General features: G+C 45.1%; 1 protein-coding gene across 4 annotated transcripts in view; it reads left to right on the plus strand.

Annotated features, from left to right (window-relative positions):
- Positions 1-17489, plus strand: part of GNPAT (glyceronephosphate O-acyltransferase) — a 654210-nt gene that overhangs the window by 545093 nt on the left and 91628 nt on the right. For all 4 annotated transcript variants that reach the window (XM_085612021.1, XM_085612024.1, XM_085612023.1 and 1 more), the window contains one exon: positions 6404-6497. In XM_085612021.1, coding sequence (XP_085468147.1) covers positions 6404-6497 — 94 coding nt within the window. The remainder of the gene's footprint in view (positions 1-6403; positions 6498-17489) is intronic.

The following is a 17489-nucleotide window of genomic DNA, read 5'->3' on the forward strand; positions in this document are numbered from 1 at the left end:
TATCAAGTTGAAAAGAATGGGCGATCGCTCCTTTGCCTATCTCGGACCTGTGCTTTGGAACTCCCTTCCAATAGCAATCCGTATCAAGCCGTCTTTTTTGATTTTTCGAAAGTTCCTTAAGACTTGGCTGTTTGACCAATAATCAGTTTCTTTAATGCCTTTTGTTGTTTGAATGCGCCAGTCTTTTTTCTGTCAGTCTTCAGCGCTGGGAAACCCTTGTTGGGTAGCTGTGCGCTTTATAAAAGTATTATAACATAACATTTACATATGAAACAAGCGCAAACCCATATGTTTGCACAATTTCTGCCAGAGAATCCTTCCTCTTAAGTCATTTGACATTGGCAGAAGGCGTAAATGTGTTTATTTCCAAGTGTGTTGGTTACTCCCTCAAGATCAAAAATAGCATAGGATAGTCTTAAAATAAAAAAGAGGTCCATGGAATTGAAAAAAAAGTGTTTTAAAGTCAGTAACATTATCTTGCCAGTTAGTATCTGTCGGGCATCTGAGTCCTCCATCAAAAGGTAATAACTAATTTTTAAGGAAATCCAGGTGGGCCAGAAATGTCACTAATTCATCAAACTACTAGATATCATTGATTCTTCAACACGGTTTGGTCCAGAGTGAACGTTTGCTAGACTGCTAACCTTTTGACCTCTACTCAACTCAAAATAGTAGGATATGGAAACATGTTTATCACCATCCTACCAGCAAATTTCTTTGATTCCTCATCGTCATTATTAAATTGTATAAGTTTCAGGTTTAGCACCTACTTGACTGTTCGTTACCAATACGATTCTTGCTGGATGTGATTTAGTAAAATCGATTACACTTCCATCCTACAAGTGGAATTGGCTATTAAACGTGCCTATTATATCCATTAAACGATATGGTCTTAAAAATGCAAACATTAATTTGTTTCGTTCAATGTAAAGTTTTAAATGTATTCTTTATACATTAACAACTCTTCTGCATAATGGTCTCTCAGGGGTTTGAAGGGCCATAACATATTCTCACTGGGGCCTTTTTCCAAGGAATTCAGCACCATTTGTGGAACAAGGTTTATTTTGTGACAACATCACAACACTTTAAATGTCTTCTCTTGAATAGTGGGTATTTATTAAAGCCACTCCAGTTTATCCCAGCGGTTCAATTTAAAGTTTCATTTTTGTTTATTGAAGGTTAATCCTGAGTGTCTTTTTCCAGATCTTGTAGAAAAACAAACCTGGGCATTTATTTCTCACCGTTATCCTTTTCCACAAACTTCTTTTTTAAGCGTATATGTGTATAATTGAGCACTCACTAGGGTTGTATTACTCTTTTCTAACCCTGGCATCTTTATTTGTTTTTTTACTGTGTTCTTTTATAGCTTCTCTGTTGTACCTTCTGCATTCCATAAATTCTCATATTGGAATGGGTGCCCTTTGAGAATCAAAAAGTACTTTGATTGCTTTTTCATAAAATATCCAGGAGGGATCAGTTTTAATAGAATATGATGGGTCTGTGAAGAATGCGACCAGTGAAAGCTATGGATAACTTCAGAGACCTGAGCTGTCCTCTGCACTGTTTATCACTGCACAGCTTGTCGTTGCTTAACTTGATCGCCAAAAGACTGAGATCCTTCACTTGTGCCGCTTATCTGTTCAACAGTGGTCAAATCAACTGGCCCTTGGCAGTATTATACCCAAGATGTAGCCTCTGCCTAAATATTGGTATTTACACCTAACCTTGAGCATATTCTCCTACATCTTAAATCTTTATTAGTCTTATTTCCAGCTTCATTTTCTGACAAAAACCTCACGTTTTAGATCGGCTGGAGATTTGAGAACAATCAGTGAAATTATGCGAGCATATATTTTGACAAACCGACTATCACATGCATTATAGGGGACATTCAATGGCATAGTGTGAAGGCCAACATTCTGCCTTTTGAATGAATTATAGGGATCTTTCCTTAAAAATTATGTGGGCCGTCGGGTAGTTATGGACAAAATTAAGACTGTCATAATAGTGGAAATCCTTGACTTACTGCTGACACTCTTGACTTAAGTATTGCTGTTCCAGACAGAGTGGTTGTAGGAGAGTGGCATCGACTGCATAGTTGCCCCCAACTTTTTGCTGATGTTTTGACTGTTTTATGACTCTAGCCAGGCTGTGGCCCTGCTATCCCGGACCCCAGCCTATCTGCTTCTTCTCTAAACTGATGTGAGTACCCTAGGATACCCTGTCAGCCCTTGTAGATGGTACCCTAGGTACCCAGGGCATGGGTCCCTCAGAGGCCTACCAGGGCTGCAGCACTTATTGTGCCACCCTGGGACAGCCATACCAAATGACACCACCAGACCACTACTGTAGTCTGGGTAAGGTGGTGCTTGCACCCCCTTACAGGGATACAGGTACCCTTTATCCCACCTATGTACAATACATGTATTCTCATTGGTCACCCCTCAAGCAGGCCTTGCTAATCCTACAAGGCAGGGTGCTGGGATATGTGTGAGGGGGGACCCCTACCTGAGTAGGGCCCTTCTGCAACCCTCGTAAAAATCATTGCTGGGTTGTTTGTAGTGTAGCCATACCATATACTCTTAACCGCATTATAAGTATATCACGATAGTGTGATAACTTGAGAATAGCTACACAGAACCATATTGTGTTTGGTGTCAAACATGTAGGAATAATACCCCCAGTCCAGCCATGGGCATGAGGGCATGATTCCCCCCTGCTAGTGGGGCGATATGGGAAAAGCGGCAGAATTTAGACACCAATTTAAAAGTGCACACGTATCACAAAATGGATGCTACTCACCACCCACACGACTCTGGATGCCTGTTGCTCGGCAAAACCCCAGCCTCGGCAGCTGGACAATAGGGATCCTGTTGCAGGGAGGTGCCAGCACCTTCCCAGACAGGCTATGTGGATTGGAACTGGGTGGGTGCACCATAGGATGCCTTTCAGAGTTGCACGTAGGCTGCTACAGCGCCTACATTGTGCATACACCGCCTGGAACCGGTTCAGGGCCATCCTGCCCCTCGCCCAGGCGGGAAACACACAAAGGGGAGAGGGTGTAGCCACCCTTTCCCGCCTCAACTCCCATTGGTGGACACTGATCTGGACACTCCCCTAATCTTGCGGATAAAGGTGAATAACGTGTCCCCAGAGGATCAGATTAATCTTGGACTTCACAGACTTGACCTTCGACGAGCTGCTGCTCAGCTGACTGAAGAAATCTCCCTTGGGGTAAAGGAGTTACCCCCCTGCTTGGCAGGCACCTGAAACACTGCAAGTGACCCGGTTGGAAATTCGCTGCTCCTTCGGACATCGACGACTCCTCTCAACCTTGAGGTGGGTTTCCTAGCATCCCAGAGGGCAGTGAGCGTGCCCAGCAAGTCTGAGCACCGTGGACCGTGTGGGTGCCGAGATCCCCAATACCCCAGGACACCGGCCACCTCTTGCGTAGCACACGACCCTGACCAGTGGGGGAAGTTGTGCTTTGGCCCAATATTGAGCCAACCTCTCAGCAGCAACTGTCTCAAAGATCAGCACCCTAGCTCACCCCGGTGGCCCGTGGGCACCCTTTTTTACGCACTCCAAATTGCTGCCTTCCGCGGTCCCTTGTCTCTCAACTTGTGGGCCATAGCGGAGGACAATCTTTACTTTTAAGAGTTCCCCTGGTTGCTCCAGGCCTGCTCTATAGTCTCCTCGAAGGAGATCTCTCTCAGACCTCGTGGGTCTGCACCAGTAGCTGATTTGTTCATCTTGCGTGGATTGCGGTTCCCAAGGCTTAGTGGATCCAATCCGGACACTAACACCGCAGCGACCCTCATCCTTCGTGGGACAGTCGCCCTCCAGAAGCTGGCCTTCCTTGAAGCCTCCCGGAGCCCGTGGCTGCAGATCCAAGCTACACCTTTTCAACTTGAAGCACCCGACATTGAAGGGCTCTTTTCTTTGAGCTCCCTGGTCACTGTGCCGTGACTCAGACTCTGTCCCCTCTGCTTTCAGGTTCTTCTCTACAAGATCTACAACTTCATTCTTCACGGCATCATCAACGCTTTTGGCTAGCAGCAGTTTTGTACATTTTCCCATTGAAAATCAGCCCGCGACCCGACATCGAAAACGACCTATGCACCCGGCTTCCCTGGGGCAGGTAACAGTGGTACCTCGGTACTCTCGTGGTAGTGGGCTCCTCAAAAGCTTAACTCTAAGTTTTTAACTTTGAACTCCTGCTAGAAGTGACTTTAATCTGTTTAAATCAAACCGTGACATTCTGCATAGGCTTTAATAGAGATCCCGATAGCAGCTATTTCCACTGCAGGCGCCTCCCGTGGGTCCCCTTCCTCATCACCTGGGGTGGATTCTCAAGGGGCCAGCGATCCTAAATGCCCTAGGCATTGTCTGTAGAATTGTCGTGGTTCTTATACCACTTTTTTAATATATGGTTTGGTCCCTCCCTGGGGTCCTGTGATTCCAGTGCTATTTATTGTATCTATAAATGCTTGTTTGAATTGTAATTTTACCTCTAGCCTCATAAAGAGACTTGTGGGATTCTGTTTAGAATAAATACATATATTTTATATATATACCTGTGTGGACTACTCTTTCATTTGGTCATTCAAGAGGTTATCTATGGTAAAACAATAAGCTTAACACTCCTTCAAGACTTAGCCTGAAGGCTGCTCTCCACAGCTACCACTAGGATAGCTTTCTTTAAAGGTTGTCTTTTAAACCTATCACCTTAAGAGTCGAATTGGACTGGTGCAAGGTGTCCCCTATAACTAGTGGACAGCATATGCCAGGCCAACTTCTCACAGTGGTGCTGAAAATCCAGTCATTTGATGAAGTGCCTTGGTGTTTGATGATAGATATGCATGACAGGCAGACTGCTAGTAGTACACGCGTGCTTGGTGAACATGAGATCCCGATGTTGCATCATGCTTGCTAAAAATTAAAATCTGCTATTTCTGAATGGAAATAATGTAATTTTCATGAACCCAACCCGACACTTACTGTTAAACTTGCTTATTTATGTTGAGTTAGGCCTGATAGAGTAAGAATCTTCTAACTGGTCTGTGGCCTGATCCTATATATGTTAACTGATTTAGCAGTAGTCGTATTGTACAAGCCTGTATGTAACATTTCTCTACAGTCTGTGATTGAGAGATTTATGTAACTTGATTTCTTTCAGCCGACCTTCTTCTCCCTGCCACTGCATATGACTAAGCATCTACTTGGAAAAGGAAGGTTGGAATAATGAACGGGAGAAAGATCCTAGAGAAATTATGAAAACTGATAGGTCATATGGCATTACCAGATTTTTAAACAGCCTTTAGAATTCATAGCCAGAACTTCAGCCAATATATAGAGAGATTATGCTAGAAAATCGAATAACTACATTACATACGTTGGGACGTGTAGTTTGCTGTCAGTACATGTATCAATCACATCTCACTGTAACTTTCTACATTCACAATCCTTTGCTTATTGTGTTCTGTGTATGTATTCATATTAATCTACACTTTTTATTATCGATCCAGCATGTACAGCCTACTGTTATACCCAGTACCCACCACACACAAGCTTGCCTCCTCAGCAGTTTATCAAACTCCCTCTTCCTCCTCATTCCCTTTCCCATCACTGTCCCCAGACGTCTGACCATCTGCTTACTGATCCTGGAAATCAGATTATATATTGTACCCTCGTCTTACACTACTGATTATACTTTTTCCACTTCTATTATGGATCACTTTATCCGTTGGAAAAATGCCACCTTATTCTTAATCAAGTGATATAAGATTAACCGCTTATGTATCGACATTAGTAGCTTTATGAAACTCCATTTACTCCAATTAATTTCCATGTGGATTTGTTCCTAAAAGGTACTTATTCAGAGAAATACAAATCAGTGCCACACAACCTTTTTCGTAAGCATCTTTGCCCCTGTTAATTTACTGGTGTCTTACTAGGTAGCTTCTTTTTTTTATCTGTGTTGGGATTTGGTAAATATTTGTACTTCATAATTTGTATTACCTTTTATAAATAAGTCAGAAGCAGAAGTCCGTTAAAAAATGTGCAAATGAAATAAAAAACATTTACCCAGATTATTTCAGCTCTGAAGGTTTATAGGGATATAGCAATGACGGCAAAGTTACATTTTACGTACATAGTATTTTCATAAATTGCCAATTCCGTACCATTTTTTCCAACATAATTTAAGTATACAAAGTTTCTTAACACTATTGAAAAAAGGAAGTTGATGCTACATTGAATTTGCAACATAATACTGGTTGGTATTTCAAGTTATTGAGATAGAAACTATGCCCCTCCCCAAATAGTTTGTGCCCCTTTAATAAAACATGTAATATACCCTTTGCTGAATAACTGAAATGATTTTGTTTCTTTTGGGTAATAGGTGCCAGTCAGTGTTATGAAGCACTGTCTTCTGACCTACAGAAAAACACATTGGCCATTTTAAAAAGTCTTCAGATTGTGGAGACCATCACTTCGTAAGTAACTTACATTCTTTTCCCTTTTTTGGGCCTCATTTTGAATTCTCCGGTAATTCTGATTTGGCCTGTAACAGGATTTACCAGTGAAATCTCTATTCCAAGATCCCCGGTAACACTGCAGACCTGTGGTGTTGCACTCAGTGATTCCTCCTGCCAAAAACAGATGGCAGCTCCTAGTGAAATACTGGACAAGAATAACTTATTTCCTTTGTAATTGCTTATTTCTAAGGAGACTTCACCCATAGTGTTACCTATGCCCCCTGTATCGGTAACTCTGGGTGGTGGAGCTAGTATGTTATAATATGAGAACCTCATAATGAGACCCTTGGAGGTTTTATGGCAACATGCATATTTTATCATAAAATGGATAAAGGATCAACCTCTTAGTTTGCCAGCAATCCACGCCCACTCAACGCCAACTCATCCACTTCTAACCCTATCCCTACACCTCTCCGTAAGTATCACAAACAGTCTATGTTTCCGCATGTATTATAATGAAAGGAGGAATTTGAATTTAAAGATTTTTATTTTATTTTTCTGCAGTTGTATGTTCCAGAAATTGCAGCGTTATTGCCATAAATGTTCTAATGGACCCACAAATGCAGTGCATTACATGTTCAGTTTCTGTTGTGTTTAATATCTATAAGCCTCATGTTGAGTCAGTTGGACAGCTGGGTGTTTTTCCAAATCCTCGAATTGGTAATTTTACATTCAAATTCATTTTGGGCTCTAAGTAAAAGCTTCACTGGGTCTAACAGTAGTTTTTAGGTCTCAGCCAGACCGCGCATGCACAGTCTCTTCGAGACATGTTGTTTACACACTGGTGGCTTACAACCCACTCACAGCTTTCCATTTGTTTGCTTCAGCATCGCTCTCATTTTCTTCATTCCGGTTTGTGAAGGCATGCCTAGGTCATGTCCTCTCCTTGTGCTTGACCCTGACCTGGAGCATGAGCCAAATGGCTGTTTCCATCCACTGCTTCCGTTTTTGGAGCTACTTTTCTTTTTGTGTTCCAGCACTCCACATGAGTGCTTGTGTTTTACCCTCTGCTCCACTACGTTTCTTCTATGTTCCAGCACTCCACATGCGTTCTTGTGTTTTCTGGTCTGCTGCAATCTGTTTCTTCTCTATCGCACCTGCCCATGCCCTGTTTCATAAACCGCCCCATCCCCTACTACCCCCCACCCGCCCTTACACGTGTTGTGCCTGTGTAACTAGTAGTAGTTTCAAGTTGAAGAACAATTCACTCCTGCAACCCTCTTCCTGAGAGCTGTTTGGTGTGTGATTTTCATTTAATTTCTTGTACTTTAGGCATATTTAGCGTGTTTTGCAAACATCTCCTCTCATGCAGGGAGAAGACTGGGGCAATGCTTGATGTGCGGTGTCTCATTTGTGTACAGCAGTGAGCCACAGCTCCTAAATTGCTTTCGATTTTGTTTATTTATTTGCTCTATTACTGCTGGGTTTCCACCCAGAAGCTAGCCTCTAATTCTGCAGTAGATAAAAACAGATGGTCTCGGATGTCTCCTGAGGCCACTTAAAATGTATTGGTCTCCCCGTGGAATACCCCCCCCCCCCTTTGTATTGCTTTGCCGACCCCTCCAGACATGCAAAAAAGCACTATGACGCAGACCTCGCTGGCTCCGTCATAGCTCTTGTTCCATGACACTCAACAATGCTGAACAGCAGTCGTGCTGCTATTGAACAGGGCTATAAATCATTGGCATTGATAACACCAATAACTCTGTTTGTCGAGACCTATTGAATTTGCCAATGATTGTTTTCCTTGTGACAACATGAAACACATTAAGGAATGTTTCTAATTCTTAGGGCATTGCTTCCAGATATGTATTGTATCTCCCTTTTCCCCCCCAACGTCATTAGCATTTTTCTTCCTTTGAGAGGTGTTCGAAATTACCATCTTTTGTGTGGTATTCTTCCAGATTTTTGGCTTCACTACCTCATTTTTGCTAAACTCATTTGTTGCCATTAGTTAGGCATTGTGTTGAGTGTCGCCTTTACCTTCCCTTTGATCCTTATCAGCTCAGATGATTGAGCGGAAAGGGAGAGATACTGTGTGAATCTGCCCCACTTTCTGATTGAACCACCACTTTGGAGGTAGTGTTCTAGTGCTTCACTTTCTCCCCAGCTGGCTATTTAAACAAGCCAGCACGGATGCACCGCTGCACACCAAAGGCAAGCCTGTCTGCTCTTGTCCGCACCTGGACCGCACCACTACCAGGTCCCCTGCAGGTTTGGAGTTAACCCCTCGGCACTATTCCAGAAGGGAGCTTATGGGTTTGGAGAAGGAACTGCCTAGTGCCTGTCAACATACACTAAACCTGCCCAGGGCAGAAACACGTTGTCAGAAATGCAGATTTTTACTTGGTGACTGGCTGAGGACTGCCGATGAAGTTAAAATATCTCATAGCACCCAATGCAAGGCCAAACTTTTTGTGATCAACTGCAGGTCATTCGTTAAAGATAAATATAAGGTGCATGCGCTTCTGGTGGAGCACATGCTAGATGCAGTTTTTCTGACCGAGAAGTGGCTGACAGAGGACTCTTCCAATGATCTACTAGCCATTCCTAGGGGGTTTGCAATTGTGCGACTCGATAGGCAAGGACAAAAAAGAGGAGGAATTGCAGTCATTTTTAAACAATCTTTGTAATGTGTCTTCTCTGAGCTTAAGATAGAGGGATGCGAAGTGGCCATCTTCTGTCTGGCACTGACAAGTAAGAGCGCAATATTGGGATGCTGGATTTATCGTCATCCTGGGCCAGCCTTAAGATTTGTGTCGGCATGTGCTGACGTCTTGTCCCTACTAGTATAGTGCTATTCTAACTTTATGGTGAACTTTATGGTGGTTGGGGATTTGAATTTGGATGCGTGCTGTGTGGGAGCTACATCTGTAGCTGCTGACTTAGAGGGTATGCAGCTTTTGCAACATGTTACTTCTTCAACACATAGACTGGGGCATTTGCTGGACCGTATTTTCTTAAATTTAGCTGGTTTAGTGGCTGACCGGTCTATTCCTCTGATCTGGTCCAATCATTTTGCAGTCCCCTTTCGGTCTTGTGTGAGAAGGGGTCTAACAGTCATGCACCGTATATGTGGCACAAGCGTGGAGGTGGACCAAATTACACCAGCTAAATTGTGTGACACTTTAATGACCTGCCGGCCAATCTTAGACAGTTGTGTTGAGCTGGCAGATCGCACAAGTAATAAGTGAATTATGGGAGCACTAGATCATATAGCCCCATTAGAGACTCAAATTTACCGTGTACAGAAACCTGACTTTTATGGTTTACCCTGACAAGGATTGTGCTTATTATTTAAGTAGGACTCGCACTCCTCTCAACTAATAGCCACATTTCTTTCAAGAGACCACTTAGTTTAAGTTTTACTCTAATGTTGTGCCAGTTATAAGATGTAGTTGCAGTGACAAAGGTTTGAAAGTTGAAATTATACCTATGGCTTGTCGGAAATGTCCGTAATATCCTTGGGAAGAAGTCTCAATAGATCTTTTGTGATCTGTGAAGGGTGAACATGCTACTCCTTATTTATGTCCAGGTTCTAATGGATTTATATTCAAGATGGATTGAGATGTCTGGTGTGGGACACCTCCTCTGTGGCAGTAATTAGGATATAGAGTCATAATAGCGATGTTTAAATATCGATATGCCATAATATCGATGTTTAAATATCGATGTGACACAATATCGGCCTGCAAGAATATCGTTGACCAGAATATCGACATGCAGTTAAGAAATATCGTTTTTGTTAATATCAAAGTTAGTAATATCGTTAGTCAAAATATCGTTGTTATTAATCTAAATTTATTTTAGTGGTCTGTATTTTAGTATATGTGTTAAAAGTATAGTTTATTTTTCTAATGTATGTTTGAAATTGTTAGAAGTAATTAATTTTATGTTAAGTAATTTTTGCGTATTTTAGTTCCGTAGCCGGTTGTGGGTTTATAGGAGAATAGGGTGAAAAGTAATTTAATTATAATATATTTATCATTTTTAGAAGTTATTAATTTTATAAAAATGTAATATTGCGTTTAAGTTCTGTAGCGGGTTGTGGGTTTATAGGGGAATAGGGTGGGAAGCAATTTAATTATAATTAATAATTGTAATGAATTCATATTTTGGTATGTAATAATTTATAATACTTGTGTTAATTAATTTGTTAAAAATTAGTTATTAATTGGTTAATTATTAATTGGTAGATATGTTGATTGTAATTTTTTTAGGAGCAGGTTGTGGGTTTATAGGGGAGTAGGGTGGGAAGTAATTTAATTACAATTAATTAATAATTGTATTAATATTAGTTTCTAATAATTTATATTAATTGTGTTAATTAATTAGTTATTAATTAGTTCTTAATTATTGGTAAATATGTTAATTGTGTAATTTTCTTAAGAGCGGGTTGTGGGTTTATAGGGGAGTAGGGTGAAAAGTAATTTAATTATATTTAATTAATACTTTTATTAATTAATATTTATGTATTTACTATTTTCTTTTAATTGTGTTAAATAATTTGTTATTAATTGAATAATTATCAATTATTTATTGGTAAATATATTAATTGTCTTATTTGTTTAGGAGCGGGTTGTGGGTTTATTAAGGAGTAGGGTGGGAAGTAATTTAATTATAAATAATTAATTAAAAAAAAATATTAATTAATATTTATGTATTTAATGTTTTATATTAATTGTGTCAAATAATGTATTGATTTATTATTAATTGGTTATTAATGATTAATTAATTGATAAACATGTAAATTGTGTAATTTTTGTAGGAGCTGGTTGTGGAATTATAGGGGAGTAGTGTGGGAAGTAATTAACATTTAATATATTTTTTAGGTCTCGCTGGCGTTGCAGCACGAAGCGCTGCCGCCAACGAAACTTATTGTTGCCGTGTTTGCTCCCAAGGGAGACAAACCAGGGCACGCGCAGCGATCGGGGTCTGTGGACGCGCTTCTGAGACGCGCAGACGCACACGCACAGACACACACGCGCGTGCGCACACTCCGCCGCTGCCGACCCCCCTCACCGCACCCCCGGCTGCCTAACGCGCTCGCGCACACCTCACCTCCGCCCCCCTGTACAACAAGCATTGGCAAAGCCAATAGGTCTCACCTTTGAGACTATTGGCTCATCCATTGCCTTTGAATCATGCTCTATAGCCTGGTTACATTTAAGCGGTGTGATATTTTATATGTACACACCTGAAGGTGAAGGTTACAGAATATTTTGTGGTTTTAGCCACGCCTTTGACCCCGCCCCCTTGCACGGCCCCCGTTGTGCACCGCGTCACAGTTCCTTTACTTTTTAATCCGCTTCGACCACTGGTTTTACTCGCTCGTGGGTCTTTCTCTGACCTCCGAAGCCTCTTCTTTTCTCCGTTTATCAGCTCGTCTGCACTTCCTCCTTCCTTTGCCCCGCGGTTTCTCTTATTTCATACTTTTTTCACCCCAACCTTTACTTCCTTTACTCCCTCTCTATATAACCTCCTTTCTCCCTCTGACCTCTCCACCTTCCTTTCTTCACTCCCCACTCCGTGCATTCCTCTCCACTCTCCAAGGAGACTGTGCACTACTTCCCTCAGGCGCATTCCCCCCCCACCCATAAAACACACCTCTGCTTCACCTTCCTCCTCTTCTCTCATCCTCTTGCCTCTGCTGCCACGCACCCCAAAACGCACTCTGCTCTTCGAGGTTGTCTGGTGGGGGGTGAGCGGCAGGGCCGGGGCTGGGTCCATCCACCAGGGGTGCAGGTCAGCGCTGCTCCAACTGCCACTTCCGTGTTTCCTACTTAGGGTGCGTCACTCCTTAGGTTGTCAGTCCGGCTGTGCAGATCGGCTCATACCATTCCGATGTGGGGGGGGGGGTTCGTGGATGGTGCCACTTTGACACATATCTCCAGTTAGTGGCAATACAAACCTGCGACTCTGGCAAACATTGCAATTGATTCGGAGGGCCATGAGATAATCAGAAAAAGGCTGTAAGGTATGTATGTTTGTGACCGCCTTCCCTGCCGAGCTTGGATTCGTCCAAACACTTGTCTCTGTGCATCTGCGGTCCCAGCTCGCTGATCTCACTTCCTTGACAGACACAAAGTGGCCTGCCGCTGCCAACACAACCTTTAGGACTGCAGAAATAGAAGTGCCACATACCGAGGCGAGCACACAGGAACATCGTTGGGAGTAGAGGTACCCTTACAGTACCTGTGAAACCAATGAGTGGTGTCCGAGTGCTGTGTGCCTAGGGGCGTAATGTAGGCTGGAATTATGCGGCAGGGTTAATTAAATTATACAACAAGAAAAGGCACATTATTCAGCATAATGCAACACCTTTTGTGATTGTATTGTTTTTTTTTTTTTTTTTTTTTTGAAAAACTTTATTGTGCAGAGAGTCAAAATTACAGACATGGGCCTACAACCACCAGGGCCGGCCGCTAGTTTGTGCCAGTCAATTACAAAGCGTCGCAGAGCAGCAACTCGTCTCCAAAGGCACAGCAGGAATATAGAATTATTCTCGGCAACTCACAAGTTAGACAGGATACAGACATTTTAAAATTTTGAAGAAAACTTAAAATAAAAAACCAAACAAAAAACAAAACTCAAGGCGAGAAACAATCGAAATGGTGCCGAGCGCCGACGGGGGAGACCCCACCATACCAGATAAAGAATCAGGAGGTCACTAAAATCAACCCGGGGGGGAGGGGAGGCAGCGGGGAAGTCAGAACTATCCGCATAACAAGTACAGTATTCCGGGAACCCCAGGATCAGGGGGGCAGAGGAATGTCAGAAGTAGCTTCAAAAGGGGGCGTGCAAATGTTACCTCGGTAGGCGTTCCACTGACCCCAAATTTTACCCCACGCCCCAGGCTTGCTCCGAACCAGATATACCGTCTTCTCCCTGAACATGCACCAATCCATGTTTTCCTTCCACACTGACACGGCGGGAGGCCGTCGGGAACCCCAAAGCTGCGCGATATCCCTCTTTGCAATCATGTTCCCAAGTGCCGCCCACCGGGCCTGGGAAACGTTGTAGTCATTAGGCTCCCATACATTCAGCAAACATCGACGAGCCTCAGGCAACAGAGCGACCCCAGTGACATCCGCCATCACCGCATGCACACGGCGCCAATAAGCCGCGACCTCGCGACACTCCCAGAGGATATGAAGGAAGGTGGCACTCAATCCACAGCCGCGCTTACACAGCCCATCCGAAGAAAAACCCATCACAACCAACCTAGGACCCGTCACATACACACGGTGAAGAATTTTTAGCTGGACAAGACGGAGACGGGCCGGAATGGCGACCTCCTTCGGGAAGGACAGTGCAGTCTGCCAGTCCTCGTCGTCCAACTCCAACCCGTCTCCGGTCCAGGCCTCCCGAAGATGCACAAGGAGGTCTGCCCGATTATTAATTAACTTCTTATAAATTAAGGAAATCGTACTATCGGGCAGATGACCATCAAGTATACGGTCCTCGAGTGGGGAAGCTGCGGGGATTGTGATAACTGCCCCAAAGGCCGACAGCAGAGCGTGGCGAACCTGTACGTACCTGAAGAACTCCCTCTCACTCAACTCATACTCACTCTGAAGCACCGCAAAGGATTTGACCGCACCTTTCACCCAGAGGTCACCCACTCTGCTGATGCCAATCATATCCCAGTTCTCAAAGCCTTTCGTTGTCCAGAGGCATCCCAATCCGTCCGACGCAAACAAGGGGGTCGCTCGTGTCAGGCGCCCTTTCCAACCCATGGCAACATTAGCATCCCTCCAAACACGTACAGCAATCTTAGTGGGTCCCGTTAGGTCCCCCCCAGCCGCTCGAGAATAGAGTGCTCTGTTGAAGTCGCCACCAGGCAACTGATATTTATCCATCGCGAAAGCCGGATTCGGACCCGGTGCGTAAGTAGCATGGTTGATAGCGGACAGCTGGGAGGCCCAATAATACCTCCTGATATCCGGGAGCGCAATGCCCCCGTCGTACCAGGGGAGAGTCAGTTTTGCGAGAGCTATACGAGCGCGACCATCCCAAATAAGTCTCCTCTGCAAACCCTCTACCTCCCGGAAATAAGCCGCCGGAATAATGTCAAAGGAGTTCTGGAGTGCGTAGAGAAATCGGGGCAGTGACATCATTTTGAAAAGTGCAGCTCGACCGAGTGGCGACAACGGCAACCTACGCCAGCGGGCCACATCCAACTTCAAACGCCGAAGAGGAGGAAGGAGATTATGCTCATGGCGGACCGCCGGGTCCAACGATACATAAACCCCCAAGTACTTGAAACCGGATTACGAAATTTGGATGGGAAACCTATTCGGTAGGTGGGGAAGGCCACCGGAAATGACATACACACAAGATTTGGACCAATTAATAGTCAACCCGGAGTTTTTCCCGAAAGAAGTGAGGACATCAAAAAGGACATTAAGGGATTCACGCGGGGAGGTGAGGTACAAGAGAATATCGTCGGCGTACAACGAGACTCGATCCTCAAAGCCAGGGGCCCACTGAATACCCCTTATCGACGGCTCCCATCGGAGCCAGGCTGCGAGCGGTTCTAAAGCAAGAGCAAAGAGCAGGGGGGACAACGGACACCCCTGCCTAGTGCCCCTCCCGAGAGCGAAGGGCTGGGACACCCTCCCATTGACAACAACCTGAGCTAGCGGATCCGTATATAAAAGTCTCACCCAACCGATAAATCCCGCCCCGAAACCGAACTTCGCCAGTGTGGCCCAGAGGTATGGCCATTCGATCGTGTCGAAGGCCATCGTGGCGTCCAACGAAGCCAAGATGGCCGGCTCAGAAAGAAACTCCGCCCTGGCGAGAACGCCATGCAAACGCCGCAGGTTGAGAGCAGTGTTCCGGTGGGGAATGAAACCGGACTGATCCGGATGAATCAAGTCACAGATAACAGCGAGTAAGCGATTAGCGAGGACCTTGGCAAGAATCTTCGGTTCAGCGTTTAATAGGGAAATGGGCCTGTATGAGGCACAACGATCACGAGGCTTGCCCTCCTTAGGAATCACAACTATAGTAGCCAGACGTTGGTCACCAGGGAGGGAACCGAGCTCACGCGACTCCAAAAACATATCGCGGAGAAACGGCGCCACTTTGTCAGGGCATAATTTGTACAATTCAATGGGCAAGCCATTGGGGCCCATAGCCTTACCAGTACGAAGGGAACGAATCGCGGCCGCAATCTCGTCGGCTGACAACGACGCATCCATGCATTCTCGATCCTCTTCAGACAAGCAAGGCAGCGCAATATCCCTCAACAGGGAACAAGAGTCAGCCACATCTCTGTCAGACACCGGGGAGTAGATCACACGAAAATAGTCAGCAAAACACTCCACAATCTCGCCAGGGTCAGTCACACGCACCCCGTCGGGGTTCTGAAGCACAGGGACCACGCGATTCACTCTCTCCTTCTTATCAAGCCAGGCAATCAGTTTACCCGCCTTATCCCCGACATCATACAGTCTACCTTGCTGTTCCCTGTACAATGTCTTGGCGGCATCAGTGACAAGGGATTTGTATTCAAACTGTTTCAAGCTAAGGGCATGAAGCCCCTCATGAGTAACACCTGAGTCTAGCTCAGCCTCCAACTCCAGTATTTCAGCCTCAAGCCCCACGACCTCCCCATTCCTAGCTTTCTTGGTCTCAGCTATTAAAGAGAGGGCCTGGCCCCGTATGACCCTTTTAAAGGCCTCCCACAAGGACACTGAGGACGAGACAGACCCCTCGTTCTCCAAAAAGTAGTGATCGAGTGACTTCAGGAGGCTATCACGAGTCTTAGGGCTACGGAGATGCCAAGGGTTAATGGGGGCGATCCGCCCCGCGGCCTGCATCCCCGTATCGAAATGCAGCCACACAGGGGAGAGATCTGAGATGCCCCGGGCCAAGTGTCGAACCTCACCAATGTGGGTGGCCTGGGCCGCGGGCAGAAGGAAGTAATCAAGCCTGGAGAGACTCCCATGCACCCCGGAGTGGAAGGTGTACTGACACTGCGTCGGGTGCATCAACCTCCAACAATCCACCAGCCCAAAAGTGTCCAAGAACCCACCAAGCCATGATTGGGAAACGGGAAGGGCCCTGGGGGATGACGATCCAGGTCGCCGGATAGCACAGAATTAAAGTCACCACCCATGAAGAGAAGACTATCCGGGAGTTCCAGCAACATCCGACCCACATCAGAGAAAGTGGAGGTCTGGAGGCCCGGGGGGACATATATCGTGACTAAAGAAAGGGTCCTACCCTCCCACCTCCCAGTTAGGGCGGCATAACGCCCTCTGTCGTCACGGATGACGTTGTCAATCTCTAGTGGGAGGCAAGACCGAACAAGAATACCGACCCCCCTGGAACCGGTGGTGAACCCGGAGTGTGCAACCAGTCGGTATCCCCACCTATTCATAGCATGACACACATTGCCAACCAAATGCGTTTCCTGCAGGAGTACAACATCAGGTGCCAGACGACGCAAATATTGTAGTACAACACCCCGTTTGATACGATCCCCCAATCCATTGACGTTCCAAGTTAGCAACCTCAACCCACTACCCCCCATCCCCACAAAAGTAGCAGGAGTCTCCCCACAGAAAGCAGGACACCGGAAACAAAGAAAGAACAAATATCCGCCTTGAGAAAAAAAGGAACACCCCCAAACACAAACACCCCCACCAAAACCCGTTACAACTCCCTCCTCCCTGCACCCCTGCAAACTGTAAAACCACCCCAAAATGCAGTATGCCTGTCGCCCTAACAATCGAATTCTACAAAAAGACCCCGGAGGAGGAGGAAGGCCAGCCACCACCCGCCACCCAGGCGAGAGCTACTATAAAACAAAATATACCAGAGAGGTAGAACCCAACTGAGTAATGTCTGAGTATCAAGGTTAGGGACCGAAAAGTCAATTCTGTAGAGGCTCCCCACCCTCGGCACCGCCAGAGTGCCCCACACGATCGCCCCGAC

This window comes from Triturus cristatus, chromosome 6, assembly GCF_964204655.1.
Source record: "Triturus cristatus chromosome 6, aTriCri1.1, whole genome shotgun sequence".
NCBI classification, from domain to species: Eukaryota; Metazoa; Chordata; class Amphibia; order Caudata; family Salamandridae; genus Triturus; species Triturus cristatus.